This window comes from Leucopleurus acutus (assembly GCF_964270905.1).
Source record: "Leucopleurus acutus genome assembly, chromosome: 7".
NCBI lineage: Eukaryota > Metazoa > Chordata > Mammalia > Artiodactyla > Delphinidae > Leucopleurus > Leucopleurus acutus.
Window position 1 is genome coordinate 9,249,908 of NC_139150.1, and position 19,403 is coordinate 9,269,310.

At 50.7% G+C, this 19,403-nt stretch overlaps 1 protein-coding gene across 1 annotated transcript in view; it reads right to left on the reverse strand.

Moving 5' to 3' along the window:
- The window catches only part of MVB12B (multivesicular body subunit 12B), a gene marked incomplete at its 5' end in the record, with an annotated part of 158,382 nt that extends 140,980 nt beyond the window's left edge, over positions 1-17,402 (reverse strand). The window contains 2 exons of the mRNA XM_082841944.1: positions 4,044-4,166; positions 17,322-17,402. Coding sequence (XP_082698070.1) covers positions 4,044-4,166; positions 17,322-17,402 — 204 coding nt within the window. The remainder of the gene's footprint in view (positions 1-4,043; positions 4,167-17,321) is intronic.
- Positions 17,403-19,403: the final 2,001 nt, after the last annotated feature.

Sequence of the window (19,403 nt, forward strand, 5' to 3'; positions counted from 1 at the left end):
GCCAAGACTCCTGTGTGTCAGGTGGGGTTTCTCAGGAAGGGAACGAAGGAGGTCTTAGATTGCAGTGAAGAAAAAGAAAAAAAAAAGCCTCCCAGGCTCTCTGAGGCCAAGACTCAATTTGGTGGGGCCCCTACACATGGCACTTGTAAACGCTGTTAGGTAGAATTAATGTAGCCAACAGCAAGGCAGAGGCCGGGCAGGGAGGGGTCGGAGGACGGACCTGGGTCTCAGCAGCAATATTCTCTGAGCCTCACTCTCTTGTTCCCATCATCCTCAGAGCTCCAGAAAAGTCTCATGAAAAGTAATTCTGGTCTCAGCTACTCTGTGGGAAACCATGGAAGGTCACAGAACAAGGGAGTGGAAGGAAAAGCAGTGCCCATCCCCACTCAGGCCAGAAAGAGGGGAGCAGCCTTGCCAGGTCAGCACGGGGAGATGCACCCAGACAAGGGCGACCTCACAGATGTCACCAACAAAAATGGTGCAGCGTGTGGTGGCAGGGGAGAAGGCCAGAGCCGATGGACCCCAAGCACACTTGAGCCGGTGCGCTGGGAAACGCTTAGGAAAAGCTGGAGGAGAGACACGGGGCAGGCCTCAAGGTATGGAAAAAAGGGAGCAACTTCTACAAGTTAAGCTGGAGAGGGTCGTGTTGTCACAATCCGGGACTTAGCAAGAAAAATGGGGAGATCTGGAAAGCTAGATCTGAAAGATGGAACAGTCTTTTAGGACTTCCCTTCAAAGCACTCATCACAATTTTATCTTACATTTACTTGTATGACCACTTAATTGTCTTTCTCCCTATCTAGACTTTAAGCTTCATGAAGGCAGGAATGTGTTTTCATTCACCACTATACCCCCAGCTCCTAGATAGAGAGCACATAGTAGGTACCCAAAAATATAGGTTGGACAAATAAACAACTTAAAATTAAAACACTCTGGAGTATTTGATTATTCTTTCTCTGTATTGTTGACTTTTTGTTTTTGCCCAAAAAGTACATCACCATATGAAATTATGTCACCAAGAAGTATATTATCAAAGGAAGCTATTTCCTTTTTGGAAAGAGAGTCATCTCACAAATACAGTGTTGTGGCTTTAGTCTGTGAGTTGTAAACACTCACTGAGAAAGGCAAGAGAATGCAGGTAAAAAGTATGATGTATTTCACTGGAAGTACACAGAAATACACCCAACAGTGGTCATCGGTGATGTCCAGCTTGATGCCCTTAGACACTGCAACATCCCAGAGGGACCTGGCAATCAAAGGTTAATTTTGTGCAGAGGAGTTTTAGCACGAAGTGCTACCGTGGCATCACGATTCATTGAAAACTGCCCATCACATATGATAAAACAGCACGTGCTACCACGCATCTACAACACAGAGTCATCCTACCAGGGACCGTGGACACATGAGACCCACCCGCCCTCTGAGGGCAGGGAACCCCAGTCACTCCCAGATCTGAGCGCGTGGCTGAGGGGCAGAAAGTGCAGGCTGTTTCAGAGGGGACTGCAGAAACAGGGACAACAAATTGAGAAGTTTAGCAGATAATCCCCAGCCCCCAGCCGAGGACGCTTCCCTTGACCTGCAGAGAAGTTACAAAATTAAATTTTTATAAACAAACACTCGGCATCTTTTACTTCAAGCAGCAACAGGGCCTCTGCTCATTTTAAAGTGGTTGTAGCATCGAGGGTCAGCAGCCCATCTAGCGCCTAGCTCTTGGGGCTGCGTGTCACGGTACTTAACGCGCCCTGTGCACAGGGAGGGATTAATCCTCCAGCAGATGCGACAGAGAGAGGCCTGGCCACAGTCCGCAGCAGAGCTTCCTCAGCCACCGCACTTCTGTCTCAGTATCTCTGCAGCCCGGCCACCACCCAACGCCTCGCACTTCGGTTTGGATGTTGACCTCACACGAAACTCCTCCGGATAAAAGGAATGGGGAGTGCCTCCCTGCCTGCCCACCCCGTGCCTTCCCTCATTCCCCTCGAACTCAGGGTCAGACCTCTGAGGAAGCAGATGCTTATCTGGGAAGAGTCCAGCGGTCAGTCCAAAGAGAGGACTCCCGCCTCCCTCCCTGAAAGGGCTTTCGGAGGGAGCTCGGACGCTCTGCCTCGGCGTGCAGGGGCTGGGTAATTGCCGGGCTGACCCTCTGGAGCCGCCTGCCCTGCTCACCTTTCATGATAATGCCTGGTACAGCCTCATCATGAAATGTGCTTATTAATCTTACTCATTTGACACTGCGCTCTTCTGCCCTGAGCTAGATGTTAGGAGAAAATGATAGGGATAGATTCTGCTCCTGTCAGACTTACCAAGACTTTCAGAAAACCAGACTATCAAAGGCCATCTGTCGCCCACTAGCCAAGCATTCACGGTGACCCCGAAGGTACAAGCAGAATGTTAAAGACACAGATCCGCAAGAGGGAACAGCGAGAAGACCTGGGCCACACCCCAGGCACCCCCCCGCCCCCAGAGAGCCGCCGCGGAGCCAGTCCTCCCAGAGATGGCATGTACCAAGCCCCCGACCTGATTCACGCCTCACTGCTTCATATCTAATTCATCAAAAGACACTTGGGCTTCTCAAATCAGGAACACTTTTATTAGCTTCCCCAGGAGTTTTATGGCACAAAGCCATACCTAATGATTCTATTTTATGGCAAGTTATACATTCAAACAGTGCTCTGAAGTCAGGCAGCAGGTAAGGCTCAAATCTTTGTCAAAAAAGATTCCCCCGTTCTTTCACTTTTAAAATGTTTATAAGCTTTCAAACAGTTGGGAAAGTGATGTGGAGCATTTTAACAGGCTTCCCCTTCTCACACGGGGCCCGGCATGGGCTGACGCAAAACGCACTGCACTGTTCGCAACGGGAGCTGACTTCGCCTGCCCACCTCCTCCGCCTGGGGACATCTGGCAATGTCTGGACACGGTTTTGGTTGTCACAACTCGGGGGTTTGTGCTATTGGCATCTAGTAGGAAGAGGCCAGGGATGCTGCCCGACTACACACTACTTTCTGATCATCTGGCCCAAAATGTCAGTAGTGCCGAGGTTGAGAAACCCTGCCTTCGGGCTTCTTCTGGACGAGGCATGGCAGCCCTCCCACCCCTGGGACATCAGACACTGATCTGATCACTGTGCCAGGTTTTCAGTGCTGGCTAATGAGACTTGTATTCTTTTATGTATTCTTGGTGCACATTTTCAATGAGCAAGAATAAAACGTCATCATAAACAAAATGAGGAAAGTGAAAATAAGACCACCTCAGAAGCTCAGAACACATGACAACAGTCACTGTTAACTAAACCCTCCCAATAGCTCCTCGGCACTTTTTAAGCTTCACCCAAAACGGAATTTACCTACTGAAAAAACAAAATAACCAATTCCAGCCATCGGTACTACTGACCACCACCACAGATGTCTGCTGAAAAGCAAAGCAAGTTCTCTGCTATACTGCGGTGATGTGGTCAGTGAGAGCCCTGGACTTGGGAGGGGGTCTGGTCCTGATTCACCACTCCCAAGGGCTGGGGCTCCGTCACTTCCCTTCTCAGAACTTGAGTTCTCCTGATCAGCACAGTGGAGAGAAAGCAACTTCCCCTCCCAGCCTCCAGGGAATCATGAGAGCCAAATGAGTTCATGGGTAGGAAACTGCTTTGTAAACCGTAAGGGGCTATATAAACATACGTCAATACATTTATGACATTTATACATGTAGGACAATCTGTGACAGCAAACCAAGGGTCTTTCAGACTCGTGGATCCTTTTCATGAAATGTCACAGCTAGAAATGACTTTGGAAATCAACTAATCCAACCCTTTAATTTTACGGAATGTGAAGATGACCATCACAGTTGTCAAGTGACCCAGCTAAGGCCATGAAACAGCCCAGACGGGCTCAGGTCATCTACTCCCAAAGCAGGACGCTCCCCACGCCTTCCCATTGGTGACGTCTTCCCTCCCTGTTTTAAGTTCCTAGAGAGAAGCAGCACATCTTACACACAGGGTTCAGAGGGCCTTGAACACAGGAGATAACTATTTGCCGAATCAGCGAATCTTGACTTACTACGTCGTAGCCTGTCGGGGCTCGGTTCCGAGAAGCCACCACCCCCACTCCCGTGATGGGATCCATTGACGTCTCTGGCAAGGCTTCTGAAAGGTCTTTGACTTCAGGCATGGCGGATTGCTCCTGGTTCCAAAAAGGAAAAAGAAAGCGTACAATTCAAACGGAGCATTTAAAGTGAACGATGTCAAGTCTCGCACAGACAGAACCAGCGTCTTGGGGCAAATATCCTGAACTAAGCTCCACGTACCTGGACTGGCTAAGGGAGCCCTGGACCCTTTCCTCCGATGAAGAATTCAAGTCATCTCCAGCCCCTGCTCTTCTCAAGTGAGCTTTGAACACTCTCCTGCCCAGCTGCCTGACTTCTGAACAGACACCACCAGCTTCTCTGAGGATGAATCAGACACGGCTAAATCTAACAGTACCTTCCGTCTCTCTCCCTCACAATACCTCCCTGCAGAAGTGCAGCCTTCCAAATCCACAGCCTCTACCACATCCAAGGGAGGAATGTTCGGGCGGCAGAGCTTTGCAAACACACAGAAGAAAGTGCTCTGGGCATGGAGATCAAGGCATGGCAGTGGAGTCCAGGCTCTGTGACTTACTAGCTGGTGACCGGGCAAGCAAGAGGTCAGGACACTGAGAGTCGCAGAGCTGCTGTGAGAACTAAAGGAGTCACGTAAATCAAGGGCCTGGAGAGGTTCCCTGGCACATAGTAGGCGCTCAACGAAAAGCAGATGAGACTGGAGGGTTCGGGATACACAGGTCCAGTGCAACTGGCCAGAAACATGGTTGGTGCTGCTCCCAAGAGAACCGGCGGGTCCCTTTGTTGTGTTTCATCCAGCAGGTCATGTGGGCACTTACTCAAAGCTAAACACTAACAATGACCATAATTCTTGTTGGGCACTTTGGGCGAAAGGGAGGGAAATGCAATTATTATTCTGCTGCTGATTGCCTCTTGATGTGACCAGAGGAGACAAGCAGAATAGAGAGAGAGCACCGGGTCTGGGCAGCTCGAGTGGCAGCACATCAGAAAGCAAATGAAAAACCTAACACCTTATGTAAACGGCTTTTAGTGCTTTTAAAAGGACAAGCTGCGAAAAAGAGCAAGTTAAATTCTATCTCCTTCTGCAGCAATTGAACTCCACTGGCTGTGGGTCTGCCAGATCTCTCAAGGCTGGGTACTGCTTCTAAAGTAAACCAAACGCCCTGCTTAACTAGGCAGGCAGGAGGAATATTCTTAGTTCTCAGCCTCGAATCAGAAAAGGCAGAGGCTATTAAAACTGACTACAGCCTCCTGAATAGAAACAACCAGAATGCTGTATGCAAGTTACCGTGTAATCAGCGTCCCCTGGAACCCACGAAAGGCTCCAGAAACAGACTTGTCAGTGCAACGGAGCCAAGTCTCGGGTTAAGGCTAGGAAGTGCCTGGCAGCAGCCACACTCTCAGCTTCTGTTTATGACAAAAGCCAAACTAAGTTATGCTTTACTTAATTCTACTGAAAATAAACTTCTAGAAGCACAGGGCAGGGGGGACAGGACACCAAACCACATCACTGCATCGTTTTCTGTTTTCAAATTTCACTTACCAGGCAGCTTTACCTGCATAAAGAACAGGGTTTAATGCTTCCTGCACACAGTAGGCACTAAATAAATATTTACTGACGGAATCTGCATACATGCCCCCAATAAAGGTTTAGAATTAAATATCTGCACCAGCCCAATCCAAAGCAAACACTGATCAAAAAGTACTTCACTTGGAAAACCCCATATTCCTGGTAACATGGAAATAACGTTGCTGCAGTTTTCAAAATATTGGTACCTGCTGTTGGTTACCAAAATGCTTGCAATTAACAACTCATTAATAGAATGTACAGTTCTGCCAGTGCTAAAATATCATGCTGTGAATTTAATAAAGAACATCAGAGGTAAGTGTTGCTGTTTTTTAAGATAGTAGGGCTTCCACTATCTGAGAGAGAGAGGGGGGAAGTGAGCATGCGAATAAATAAGAAACATTTTACTAGCTGAGAGATGCCCGTCCTCGGGTCACCACATCCTCAGCCACGTACTGATGACAATGGCCCTCCTCTGCTCTGCAGCGTGAGCAAGGGCAGGGGGCTGACGCCGCTGCTCCCACAATGCACCGGGCAGCCCAGCACCGGGCCCCAAGATGGCTGCGGGCGGCCTCCCCGAGCAGACAAAGAAGCCGGCGGCCGGGCCCGCGTGCCTGGTCATGGCCCGGCCTGCAGGCTGGGAGGATGCGGCAGGCAGGGCATTAGCACCGACCATCTCGGATGCACGCCTCCCTCTTTCCTCCCCCCCCCGCCCCCCCCCCCCCCCCGCAGTGACTGTGCCCTGGGGATCCAGCAGCCTTTGTGAGATACAGACAAATGACTCCTCGCCACACGGAGCTCCGCAGTGGAGGAAGCACCACCACCAGCAAAGGAAGCTTTTAATGAGAAACGCCCAAGATATCCACGGCAGCGGCAATCACTCAAAGCAGCCTGCCCTGAATTACATATTTTCTGACTGCAAATTACTCTTAACAGCGTCTCTACCGTCACTTCAATTGACCTTCCTAACAAAAGGCCATTTATTAACTAGCTCTCGGTGCTCCCCGGGCTGTGCGAAGCCTCCAGCCAGAAGGGATGGCACCACTGTGTCCGCGGCTGCCCGGGTCACAGGCCAGGCCTCTGCGAGGGGGAGAAGAGGCCATTAATGCCGGGCTACAGAGCAGACCTGCCGCGGGGAGAGGAGCGGGAGGGGGGGGGGCGGCAGGGTGTTTAAGGCCAACATTAACCTGTCTTGCAAGATGCGATGCTGGGCTACAGCAGAAAACGCGAAGGCCTACTCGCAACAGCTGGTGTCATCCTCAGCACTGCCCGCCCAGCACCCACCTCTATCTCCAAATCCTAGCTGCACACAGAACACACTACACACCTCCCCACATCCGAACAGCACCCTGCAATTACCAAAAAGCTTTCTCGGGCTCCTTCTCAATCGATGCTCACACCAAACCTAGAAGGTGGCTGGGGCGTATCATCCCTATTTTAGAGGAGGAAAACGGAAGCCTGGAGTTCTCAGACACCAAGAGCTGGCAGAGAGCAGAGCCCAACGGGACCTCTGGCCCTCCTTCCCCAGTCTGATCTGCTTTCCATACACTGTGTAGAGACAGACGGACTTACCATCCGATACCCATCAAGAAAGCACTTTGAACACCAATTATATTTTAAAATGCCAATGCTCTTCTTTCTCTAGCTGTAGCCCAGTAACTGAAGCAAGGGGGAGAAAAGTACAGAAAGATAGAAGTAACATGGGATTAATTTTCCCCACACCTCAGTTTCAAGATTCAACATTTCCCTCATAAATAATTTACAACAATAAAAATGAGCTAAGGCCATGTTTGTGTACGACGGAGGTAAATTTAGACCTAATGAGGGAGATCTGAGCCCTGCACAGGAGGGAAAAGGTTGATGTATAGCACGGTGTGAGTGCGATCCACGGCACACGGGGGCTCCATTACCAACTGGAAGTCACAGGGCCACCCGGGGTGGAGGTACAATTGGGGAAACTTCTACCGTCCCAGCTGTGGCTGCAAGGAGGGCTTCCACAGAAAAAGCCAAAAGTTGATGCAGTATTTTAGAGGCCAGGATAACAGATGTTGAGATTTCTGAGAACTACAGGATTGAGCCAACCTAAAGCTAAGTCGGTTCTCAGTAAACGCCAGGTAAGGAATGAAGATGGTGGCAGCGCCTGGGAGTCACATCTGCCCTCGGGCACGGAGAGGGTACATTGGTGACACCGACCTTGATCTAGTCTTCCTAGCTCGACCTCGCAGGTCATTTGGTCCCTATCCCAACCTCTACCCCGAGTGTGCAGCCAGCCTCACTCAGATCACTGCCAAGGCTGGGGGCTACAGAGCCTCGCTCTGGACAGGCATGCCCGTGTCTGCCCCGAGAGGATTTCTCTGCAAGGTGGGGAGGGAGACAGAGAATGAGTGTATGAGTGTGTGTGTGTGTGTGTGTGTGTGTTGTACATACTGGGACTAGAGGGGCTGGATGGGGTCAGTTAGGGTGAGGTGTGATTTCCAGGCCAGCAGGATTTTTTCCATGCTGTGTTCAATGAGTTCTATCCAATAACACTGGGTAAGAGAACAGCTTCCTACGTGAGCCTGCAATGCTGCAAACAGTGCCTGGGGGAGGCCCCAGCTCCCAGCACTGCAGCACCTCACCAGTGCTGTCATCCCAGGTTCACAGAGAAATGAACTTTAACTATAAAGCCCCTTCATACAGACAGCACACGGCTCCCTTGTAGCTGATCAAAGAATTACTACAACAGTGTACTTAATCCCTATAAGTCAGCAGTGCTGGGCTTAACTGATGCTGAACATTGTTTCAGAATCAAAGGCGTGCCTCCCGGCCCCAGTCTGGGAGAAAACTAAGCTACTGTATCACAGTTGAAAACTCAGGGGAACTTTGATATCATCTCTGTTTAATTTCCCCGGCCCTGTGAGCCTGGGGTTTATCTCGTTTTATCAGCTCCTGTACTGAAATCAAAACCCAACTAGCAGAGCTCAGACCTCTCTCCACGGAGGCCCTTCCAGCAGCAGGGTGGGGTGCAGGCCGAGGAGTTTAAAGCACTTTGCGCCCGGGGGCGGGGGGAGGCAACAACTGCCGGGGGGCAGGGGGTGCTGCCTTCAAAGGAGGCGCAGCAGGGACCCCGGGTGAGGAAGGAAGGCCGACTCAGAAGCGGAGCCCTCGCTGCCCACCAGAGCTGAAGGTGGGACTCGCACACAACTTCTGAGGAGAGTAATTTCAAAGTACTGCGGGGGGAGCAGGTTAAATTGGGCTACTGCCGTTGAAATGACAAAACCAGTGAGTTAATTAAGTCCCTAAAGAAGGATGAACTTGTGATCAGATTGTTTGAAATCCAAAGTCAAGGGCACAAAAGACAAACTGTCTGCCCACATCTAGCAGCTTGTGGGGCTGAGGAAAAGCAGTGGATAAATAGTTCACTCCCTGTGGGAAACGGCCGAAGAGCAGGGCCTCCACCGGGAACAGCCGTCCCCCAGGAAAAGCTCTGGCTCTGGCCGTCGTGGGGCAGCTCTCTGCCTGTTTCCCAGCAGCAGCAGTGGTACCAGCGGGCTGCGGGGAACCCGTGCCCTCCTCTGTTGCTCCATGATTCCTGGCACCTTCCTGCTAACAAATCTTATGCAGGGGACAGAGGACAGGGGAGGCCAGGCTTCACCAGTGCACCCACAACACACACACATACACAAACTGGGCCACCTCAGGCAGCCCTGGTGCAGAGCCCTACCTCCTAAGGAGACTGCAGGCTGAGGCCAGAGTCCCTGCGGCAAACAGGCACATGGCCAGCCGGCTCTGGGGGCTGCCCATGGGGGACCCAGGCTGAGAGGCGTCCACTACGGAACCTCAGGATAGCATCCTGGCGCCACCTGTACTACTTATCTAGTGACCAGTCAGAAACCAAATCGTTCTGACAAATGCTGTTGAGTACGACCTGGTGGCAACAGGCCACAGGCTGCTGGGAAGGCTGCTAAGATACTGGGGAACTAAAGCAAATATTTTCCTAAGCTCCCCTAGATCACAAAGAACTTTCCAGCTAGGGAACTAACAATGGCAAGCACTTCCTTTTTCTCCCGTGAAGGTCTGTTACTTCTAATAGGAGAATCTGGTGTACAAATGCATCCATTCCATCAGACCTATGTTTAGACTGATATTAACCACTGGATTACCAAACCCATTTTCCATAAACCATGTGAGGCGGGCCTGCGGTTTGGGCTGCTGCAGCCCGTACAGCGCAGTGCTAGACCCTGGAGTTCTCTCTCCCCAGATAAATCAGGATCAAGTTCTACAGCGCTGCCGTGGCCAAAGGCCTGCCCCTACGGGCCCGAATGTGAAAAACCAGGGAGCCTGGTGCGGGCTCCAGGAGGAGGGGGCGTTCTCCAGTACACTGTGAGCCCCACCGCAACCTGCAACTCGCTCACAATCACTGCAAGTGAAGGTCGTCCCCACCCACTCCCATCAGGTCTAGTGTCATACTGTCGCCTGGAGAGAAGGAAGGACACTGACAGAAGGCAGATGCCCTACAAATGAACCCACCCCAGGAGGTCCCAAGAGCAACATTCTCTTGATATTCGGTGACATAAAATGGTCACAGCCTTGGCTTGATGGCCACAGTGTCCAGAGCAAAAATGTCACCTCAACGCTGGGCAAATGGGCTCCCAGGCCAGAATCATGAGAACACCTGGCTTCAGGTCAGCAGACACCTCCCCTCACGACCACCCACTCTGTGACTTGCACATGGGTCTTCAGAGCTTCTCTGATCATATAATCATTCTGTGTGCTGATGACTTCCAAATTACCTCCACGGCCCGGACTTTTCTCCTGAGACTCAGACGAGTGTGTCTAGTACCCTGCTGGCTATTGTCACCCAAGTGTCCCATTAATACCTCAAACCTGGCTGACCTTGCCATCCTCCCACCTGAAGCATCTCCCACGTTCCTGGTACCTAACAGGACCTGGTGCGTAACAGCCCACAAATGTTTACAGAGAGCCCCTGTGCTGAGCGTGACACAATGGTGAAGATGGAAACCCCAACATTCTGGATGAGGAGTTCTCAAACTCTAGCATGCATGAGTCACCTAAAGAATTCCCTAAAACAGAGTCTTAAACCCACTCCCAGAGATACTGATTCAACAGGTCTAGGGTGGGGCCTGAGAAGCTGCATTTCTTTTTTTATAAATTGATTTTATTTAATTCATGTTTATTTTTGGCTGTGTTGGGTCTTCGTTGCTGTGCACGGGCTTTCTATAGTTGCAGTGAGCGGGGGATACTCTTTGTTGCGGTGCGCGGTCTTTTCATTGGGGTGGCTGCTCTTGTTCCGGACCACAGGCTCTAGGCGCATGGGCTTCAGTAGTTGTGGCACACAGGCTTAGCTGCTCCATGGCATGTGGGATCTTCCTGGACCAGGGATCGAACCCGTGTCCCCTGCATTGGCAGGGAGATTCTTAGCCACTGCACCACCAGCGAAGTCCCAGAAGTTACATTTCTAACAAGATCCAGGTGATGCTGAAACAGCAGGTCCATAGTCCAAACTTTGACTACAAGGCAGTAGGTACTCATTAGATGTTTGATGAAGGAAGGAAGGGAGGGAGGGAGGAAGGAACCTGAAGGTCATCATCCATGGGGAACAGCCTCAGAGTAAGTCCCCCAGTCTTTCCCTCCCCAACACAGGTTGCCCAAGAGCACCCAGTTCCTCCCCTATGACACCCATCCCACCATTCAAAATCTGGGTCACATCTCCCATTCACCCCAAACCTTCCCCACTGCCCAGCCACACAGGTGCTGTCACTAAGAATCCTGATGTTGTCCAAGGACATGGCCTTAGCACATACATGTGCACACATGCACGCACGCACATACACACTTACACACAGTCTTGCCTCTCAGAAGGCTGTAACACTTTCCCTAGCAGAACATCAGTTATGCAAAGGTATATGTCCACCACAGTGCTTAGCCCACAATGAGAACTCAATAAATGGATTACGGATAGATAGATGGTTGGTGGATGGATGGACGGGAGGATGGATGAATGAAGTTCCTGTCCTCCTCTCAAAATCGCCAATGTTTCATCGGATTAAGGGGGGCATATAAAGCACCAGAGGCAATGGTGAGAGTGCCACGCTGGGGTCACTGATGCTCCACGCAGGACAAACACCACGATCCCAGGGCTGGGCCATCTGCCGAGGAAGGGAGGTGGGACTGTGGCACTCCAGGGGGTTCCAGAAGTGGGTGTGACTCAGCTGGAGCAGGCTGGATGAGGGCCTGGCAGGAGGCTGCACGAAGACTCCCCTAAGGAGTTTGTAAAAACTACAGCTGCCTGTTCCAACCCCCAGGTTCTGATCTAATTGATCTGGGCTGGGTCAGAGACTGGAGAATGCAGAGCCCAGGTGCAGTGCCACTGTGCTGGGTGACACAGCGACGAATAAGTCATGGGTACCGCCTGCAGGGCTCACGGGCTGGAGGAAATGTCCCGAAAGAAAGGGACCGCAAATGAGGCGATGCTCCCTTTTGCTGGGCAGTCAGGGAGCTGGCCTTCCTGAAAGATGGAGGGTGCAGAGTACTGCAAGGAGTGCAGGCAAAAGACACGGCACCGACGGTGGCGTGAACAGTCCCAGACTGTCTGGGGAACTGTAAGTAGCAGATGGGCTCTGAAACAAGCTTATGAAATGCTTAAACAAACAAATAAACAAAACCGTTAAATACCTGTCTGCACTTCTCTGCTATTTCTAAGGTCTAAGTAATGATGTGGATCCACAGGAAGGAGCGCCCCCGTGGTCAGAAGGAAGAGATTCCCAAGTCTTGCGTTCCTATTTCCTCTCCTGTAAATGAATGCTTCTCAAGCCAAGGCCACTTCCTGCAGACCCTATAGGGCCTCTTCATGCTATTAGCTCAGGGAAGGATTGGGAGGTAAAGCAGAGGAATGGAAAGGGTGCAGACTTGGGACGCAGAGGGACCAGGGCTTGAGTCGCAGCTCTGACACAGCTGTGTGACCCCAAGCAATTCAACTGAATTGGGCCTAAGTTTCCACGCCCCTCAAATTGGAATAATGGATGATAATATTTTCTTTACAAGGTTTTAATGTATATAAAGAACTTGCAGAACTTCCATCAAAAGATACAATCAACAGAGTGAAAAGACATCCAAAAGAATGGGAGAAAATATTTGCAAATCATATACCTGATAAGACGTCAAAATCCAAATCTATTAAGAACTCCTACAACTTAGCAATAACAAAAAGCAAATAACTCGATGAAAAAATGGGGAAAGGACTTGAAAAAGGACATTTCTCCAAAGCTGATATACAAGTGGCCAACAAGCATCTGAAAAGATGTTCAACATCATTCCTCATTAGGGAAATGCAAACCAAAACCACAGTGAGATATCACCTCATACCCATTAGGACGGCTGCTACCAAAACCCAGAAAATTAGTGTTGGTGAGAATGTGGAAAAATCGGAAACCTGGTGCACTGTTGGCGGTAATGGAAATGCAGCAGCTACGGAAAACACTGTGGTGACTCCTCAAAATATGAAAAATAGAATTACTATATGACCTGGCAATTCCACTTCTGGATATATACCCAAAAGAATTGAATACAGGGTCTCAGAGAGATATTTGTACATACATGCTCACAGCAGCATTATTTGCCATAGCCAAAAGGCGGAAGCAACCCACGTGTCCACAGACAGGTAAATGGATAAGCAAAATGTGGTCATACATACAAGGTAGTATTATTCAGTCTTAAAAAAGGAAGGAAATTCTGACACTTGTTGCAGTGTGGGTGAACCTTGAAGACATTATGCTAAGTGACATAAGGCAGTCACAGAGAGACAAATACTCACAAATATGATTCCATTTATATGAGGTACTTGGAGTAGTCAAATTCCTAGAAAGTAGAATGGTGGTTGCCAGAGGCTGGGGAGGGGGAAACAGGAGTTTTATGAGTACAGTTGACCTTTGAACAATGAAGGGGTTAGGAGTGCCAAACCTTCCAGCAGTTGAAAACCCGAATATACCTTAGAGTTGGCCCTCCAAATTCGGAGTTCCTCTGTATCTGTGGTTCTGCATCTGGGGATTCAACCGACCGTGGACGGTGTAGTACTGCAGTAGTTACTATGGAAACAATTCCACGTATAAGTGGACCTGCGCAGTTCATACCCATGTTGTTCAAGAGTCAACTGTATAGAGTTTTAGTTTTGCAAGATGAAAACGTTCTGGAGATTCGCTGCACAACAGAATGAATGTACTTAATGCCACTGATGTATACATTTAAAAACAATTAGGATGGTAAATTTTATTTTGTGTGTTTCACAATATTTTTAAAAAGCATCTATAACTGGGGTTCTCAAATTTCAGTAAGCATCAGTACAACCCAAGATTCTTGTTAAACATGCAGATTCTGGGGCCCCTTCCCCAGATATTCTGATTCAAGATCTGGGTTTGAGGCCCTGGGTTCTGCATTTTAATAAACATCCTAAGGGTTCTTTCTTAGTTAATTAAGAATTCATCTATTTCTCTCTCCTAAAGGATATTTTTTTGAACATTTTGCTGTGCTGATCAGTATCTGTTTGAAAAAAAAAAAGTGTGTGTGTGTGTGTGTGTGTGTGTGTGTGTGTGTGTGTAGAACAATCCCGTGTTGATCCTAGCCACAGGCCCAGCAAGATGGCCCTCCAGTCTTCAGGGGAGTATGAGATGCTGCAAAGCTCTAGTAGGTGACCCCTGGGCTCTAGGCCCACGGGCCTCTCACATTTCAGCCTAGACAAGCTCTGCATCCCACCAGAAGTGTGTCAAGTAAACCAACGCTTGCCCACAGGATGTCCCCAACAAGAAGGCAACGTCAAGCACACCCTGCCTCCCATGCAGCTGGAGAGAAGAGATGTGAGGTTGGCAACCCCGCTGCCAACAGTGCCGACAATTCAGGGAAACCACAATTCCCAAGGGCGGCCCAGCGAGCACAAAGCCAGGGAGAGCCAGTGGGGCCAGTGCAACGCTGGTCAGGGAGGGCCTCAGAGAGAGCGAGAGCAGCCTGGGGAGAGGCAGCTCATTCAAAGAACCCAGGCCTCCCCTCCCACAAGCCAACGCGCAACCGACACTGCTCACTCAACCACCGCCACCTAAATACAGTGTTCTCAGCCCACCACATCCAACCATGTAGTCATTTGTTATTTTCACCATCATAATAGCACCTTTGACATTTCCCACTCTTGACTCCAACACCACCATGACTTTCCAGTGTGGCAAGCATGTCGCTCTTTGAGCACGAAGCATGGAGCAGTTCCAACCTGCTAAGGCAGCGGGGCCAGGGACACTTGGATTCTGATGCTTCCACAAGCCAATCTGCTGTGAAACTGATAGAGATGAACCTTCAGCGCCCACTGCCCCCTTCCAAGGCCCTGAGAGGGGATCACAATGTGTTCACACGGTTGTCTGGTTTTGTAAAGCACCAAGATATCCTTGTACACAAACAAGACATTCTTGCATTGTTTTTCTTATAGTCCTCCCCCACCACAACAAACTGTCAAAACAGCAGACCCACAAAACCGGGGTCTGACGTTAGCTCCCACTTACATTTAGTGAGGACCCACCAACGCCCTCCACAGTGTCACACACATTCATACACATTAGCCCATTCAGCCTTACGGGGTAGCTTTTATTCTCAGGCCCCTTTAACAAATGAGGAAATGGGGATTCAGAAAGGTCCCATGAGGTTCCATGACTTGCCTAGGGTCTCCTGGGTTCCAGGAGGTAAACTGACATTCTAAGCCCAGTGTTCTTTCTACTCTACCATCCCTTCCTAGTGGCCCTAAACAATAACCACAAACAGAAAGGCACTCTAAAAAAACCTGAAGCTACTCTTCTGATTAACCAGTTAACAAACCCTTAATAATAACCACTAATTTTTAATTTTTTTAATTTTATTTTTTTAACCACGCCATGCAGCACACAGGATCTTAGTTCCCCAACCAGGGATCAAACCTGTGCCCCCTGCAGTGGAATCGCAGAGTCTTAACCAGTGGACCGCCAGGGAAGTCCCAATAACCACTAATTTCTATTAACTACTTGCCCTGTGGCATGAATGGAGCTGAGCACTTCTAATATTTCATTTACTTCTTACTATAATTCTATGAGATAGATATTGTCATTAGCCTCACTCTACAGATGAGGAAACTGAGGCTCAGAAAAGTTCACTAATTTCCCTAAGAACACACAGTAAGTAGAAAAGCCAACGCTTAAGCTGAGGCCTAATTATAAAGTCCTTGCATTTAATCATGGTGCACTGTTCCAGCTAAAAGTGGGGAAAAGCCCACCAGCGGGAAGGAGGCAGGGCAGGGAAATGCCTTCAGCATAAGTCAGGAGTGCGGCCTAAATGCTAAAAGGAAGGAATAAAAAATGTGGATTAAAGAAGATGATCCTAAACTCAAAAGAACCAGTAATTGCTGTGTCAACTGCTGCACATGGGTCTTGGTGCCCAGGTCCCAAAAGAGGCCCCATTTAAATATTCTATGCATGGCACAATATCTTGAAATACCTGGTTCAATTTTCCACAAGCAAGAAAGGTGTCACCTGTCTCCTGTACTAATCTTCTGAGTACACTGAGTTTTTGAGTTAGTCTAGGCTTCCACACAGCTTATCTCCTAACTTTTCTAAGGCTTTTCTGGTGCAGCTGATAAGATTTTCTTGCCCTGTTAAAATGAGATGAGATCCAGCCAGCTGTCGAGAAATGTACAATGAGATTACACTGAGAAGGAATCACGGAGACAAAGGCCCCTAAAGAGACTCTGGCCTGCTGTCTGCTTTGTGGCAGAAAACTGAGCGGGGGGCTGGTTCGTGGGTGGGGGCGGGGAGCAGAGAAGGAGCAACAGCCATTTGCCTTTGGCCCTCCTGTGGCCTTCCCTTGTGCCTTGCCGAAGAGGCTGCAGGGGGGCAGGGAACACAAGAGTCATTTTTAATGGCCGGAAAGGCTGATGATTCAGGAAGAGTTGTGTGTTGGTAACAAAGAGGACGCAGATGCTCAAGGGTCTGCCTTCTTCACCCGGCCCCTGCCCCTGAGCCTCACTTGCGCTGGAGTCCCCGTGGGGTGACCATCGACAGGCGCACCATCCTTCGAGCCTGGGTACTCTGGGTCTTGGGTGCCCCAGCCGGCACCTCACCTTGCACACAGGTGCCCTGGAGTTTGGGTGTCCTCTCTGCTCTGCCCAGGTCACAGATGAGGCCGCACCCTAGATCATGCCCGAGGCTCAGGTGCAGTCAGCTCGGCACCCACGTGACTACAGAGAGTGGCCCCCGGGCCCGGCCAGTGAAACCACTGTCCGGGTCTGTGCAGGTGGCCGTCGTGCCCCGGCACAGGTGGGCTGCTTCACCTATCACTTGGGCGGACGTGGCTCTCGGGAGCCCTCACCAGCCCCGGCCCAGGTTACGCTGCTCGCACCCCGGTCCCCGAGCTCCCTCCGGCTCCGCCAAGCCGCAAGGCCAAGCCGGGGACGGGAAGCCGCGGCGCGCGCAGGGCCGAGCAGAGGCCGCCGGGCCTGTCCCCGCGGCCGGCCGGGCACACAGCCCGCAGGCCTCGGTGCGGCCCGGCTCCGCCCGTCCACCCGCCCCTCGGCCCGGGGCCTGCGCCGGCCCGCCCGCCCGCCCGCGGGGGCAGCAAGGGCGGCTCGGCCGAGCCTCCGCGGCGCCCTGCCCGCCCTGCCTCACTTAACTGTTCCCCGCTGGGGCGGCGGTGGCGGCGGCTGCGGCGGCGGCGGGTCCCGGCTCCGTCTCACGCAGAAGCAGCTTCTCATCGCCCGGGCGGCGCGGAAGGGGCCGGGCCCGGGGCCCAGGCGGCGGGGCCGGCGCCGCAGGTCGAGCGCGAGCCTCACCGGGAAGCGGCAGCGGCAGGGGCGGGGCGCGGCCTGGCGGCGGCGGCGGCAGCAACAACAGCGGCGGCTCCTTCCGCGGGCCGCGGCGGCGGGCCGGGGCCTCCCGGCTCTGGCGCTGGCTCCGTGGGAGGCGCCGGGCGCCCGAGGCTGGCTCGGGCGGGAGGAGGGAGCGGGAGCCCTCGCGTCCGGAGCCCGCGCCGCCGCCTGGCCGGCACCCCGCCTCCCCGCGGCCCGGCCCGTTAGCCCCGGGCAGGGCCCCGGCGCCGCCGACCTGGCCTCTCCGAGTACGCAGGCGGCCCCCGCCCCAGCCCAGACCCACGGGAGCCCCGGGCCTGTCGGAGCCTGGGCGCCCAATTGCCCCCCTCCCCCAAGTTGGCCTCTTCCAGGGACCCGCAGCCTCCTCAGCGCTCCTAGGCCTCATTGTACCCTAGACTAATCCTTCAGCACAGCCTTAGATCCCTAGAAGCCCCCAGGCCACACACACACCACCCGCCCCCCGTCACTTGTAGGGACACCCAGCCCTACTGAACCCCAAGCCAATCCTTCAGTTCATTACAGTTCAGGAGACCCACTGGTCCAGCTGACCCCACCTAAGCTTTGCTTGGCCCTAGTCCCCACTGCTAATACCAGGCCTCTCAAACTGACCCCGATCTCCTAGCAATTCTCTGCTTTCCCCTTATGCTGGGCAAATGATCTACCCACAGAGGTCTATAGCAAGAACTATTGAGGGCTGGCCTCCAGGAAGCATGTAGAAGAAGTTTAAGCACACCTATCGCCCTACAGTACTTTAGAAAAGGTACAAGCCAGAGGATAAAATGGAACTGGATGAGGAAGGGGGTCCAGAGCTTGGCCCTCAGCGAGAGTGGCTACTATGAAAGGTGGGAGTCAACTCTGCACCCTTAACCAAAAATGCTGTACAAGCCCCAGCTAGGCACCCCGGAGCAGTAGCCAGCATGCTATTTGTCAGAGCTGAGGACCCTGCAGGACTGATCAGCCTCACTTCGCTAATGCCTCAAGTGTAATTTTCACACATTCTAGGCTTTTCTAAAATAGCTGATCCTAAAGAAAAGGGTGCCAGGAAGAATTGGCTGGTGGGAAAAAATGTCCTGTGGGGAAGCCTTGTTAGTGTGTGCATTCCTGAGCAACTGTATCACTCAGAAATGCCACTACTTCAGATGGTTTTACAGGCAAGTTCTATCAAACCATTAAGGGACAGATAATCCTTATGTTATTTAAACTGTTACACAGAAAAAAAAAGTTTTCCATTTCACTTCCAAAGTTTAGCATAACTCTGATAACAAAACTGACAGAGATAACACCAAAATGGAGAATTACAGATCAGTTATAGAACACTAGTCTCCAGAGAATTTAATGTGTTTTTTGAAAAAGAGGTTCTGCAGTCAAATAACTTGAGAAAGTGCTAGTGCTGGATGCCATTTCTAGTCTATATCTTTTGGAAAATCACAATAAGTATTATTAAGGTCTCTGTGAAGTCCAAGAGTAAAGAAACCTGATTAACCTGGCATTTCCCAAACTCATATGAGCCAGGACCACCTATTCAAAGTTCACCAATTAATCTCTAACATGTGAATCATTACTCTTATAGACCAATCTGCTTAACTATATAGTAGTTGCAAAATTTTAGCAATTTGAATCCAACTTGCTGTAAAACAAGTCAAAATCCACCATAATCAAGCAAGATTTATTCCAAAAGTACAAGGATGATTCAACATTAGGGAGTATGTAAATTCATTTCATTGTTAAAGAAAAGTAAATCACAGGATATTATCAACAGGAGAAATACTTTTAAAATATTTGATAAATTCAACACTAATACCTTACAATTTTCTTAAAAAACTCTTAATGAACTAGGAAGAAAACTTCAGTTTCTTAACATGACCAAGTTTATTTATCAGAAGCCAT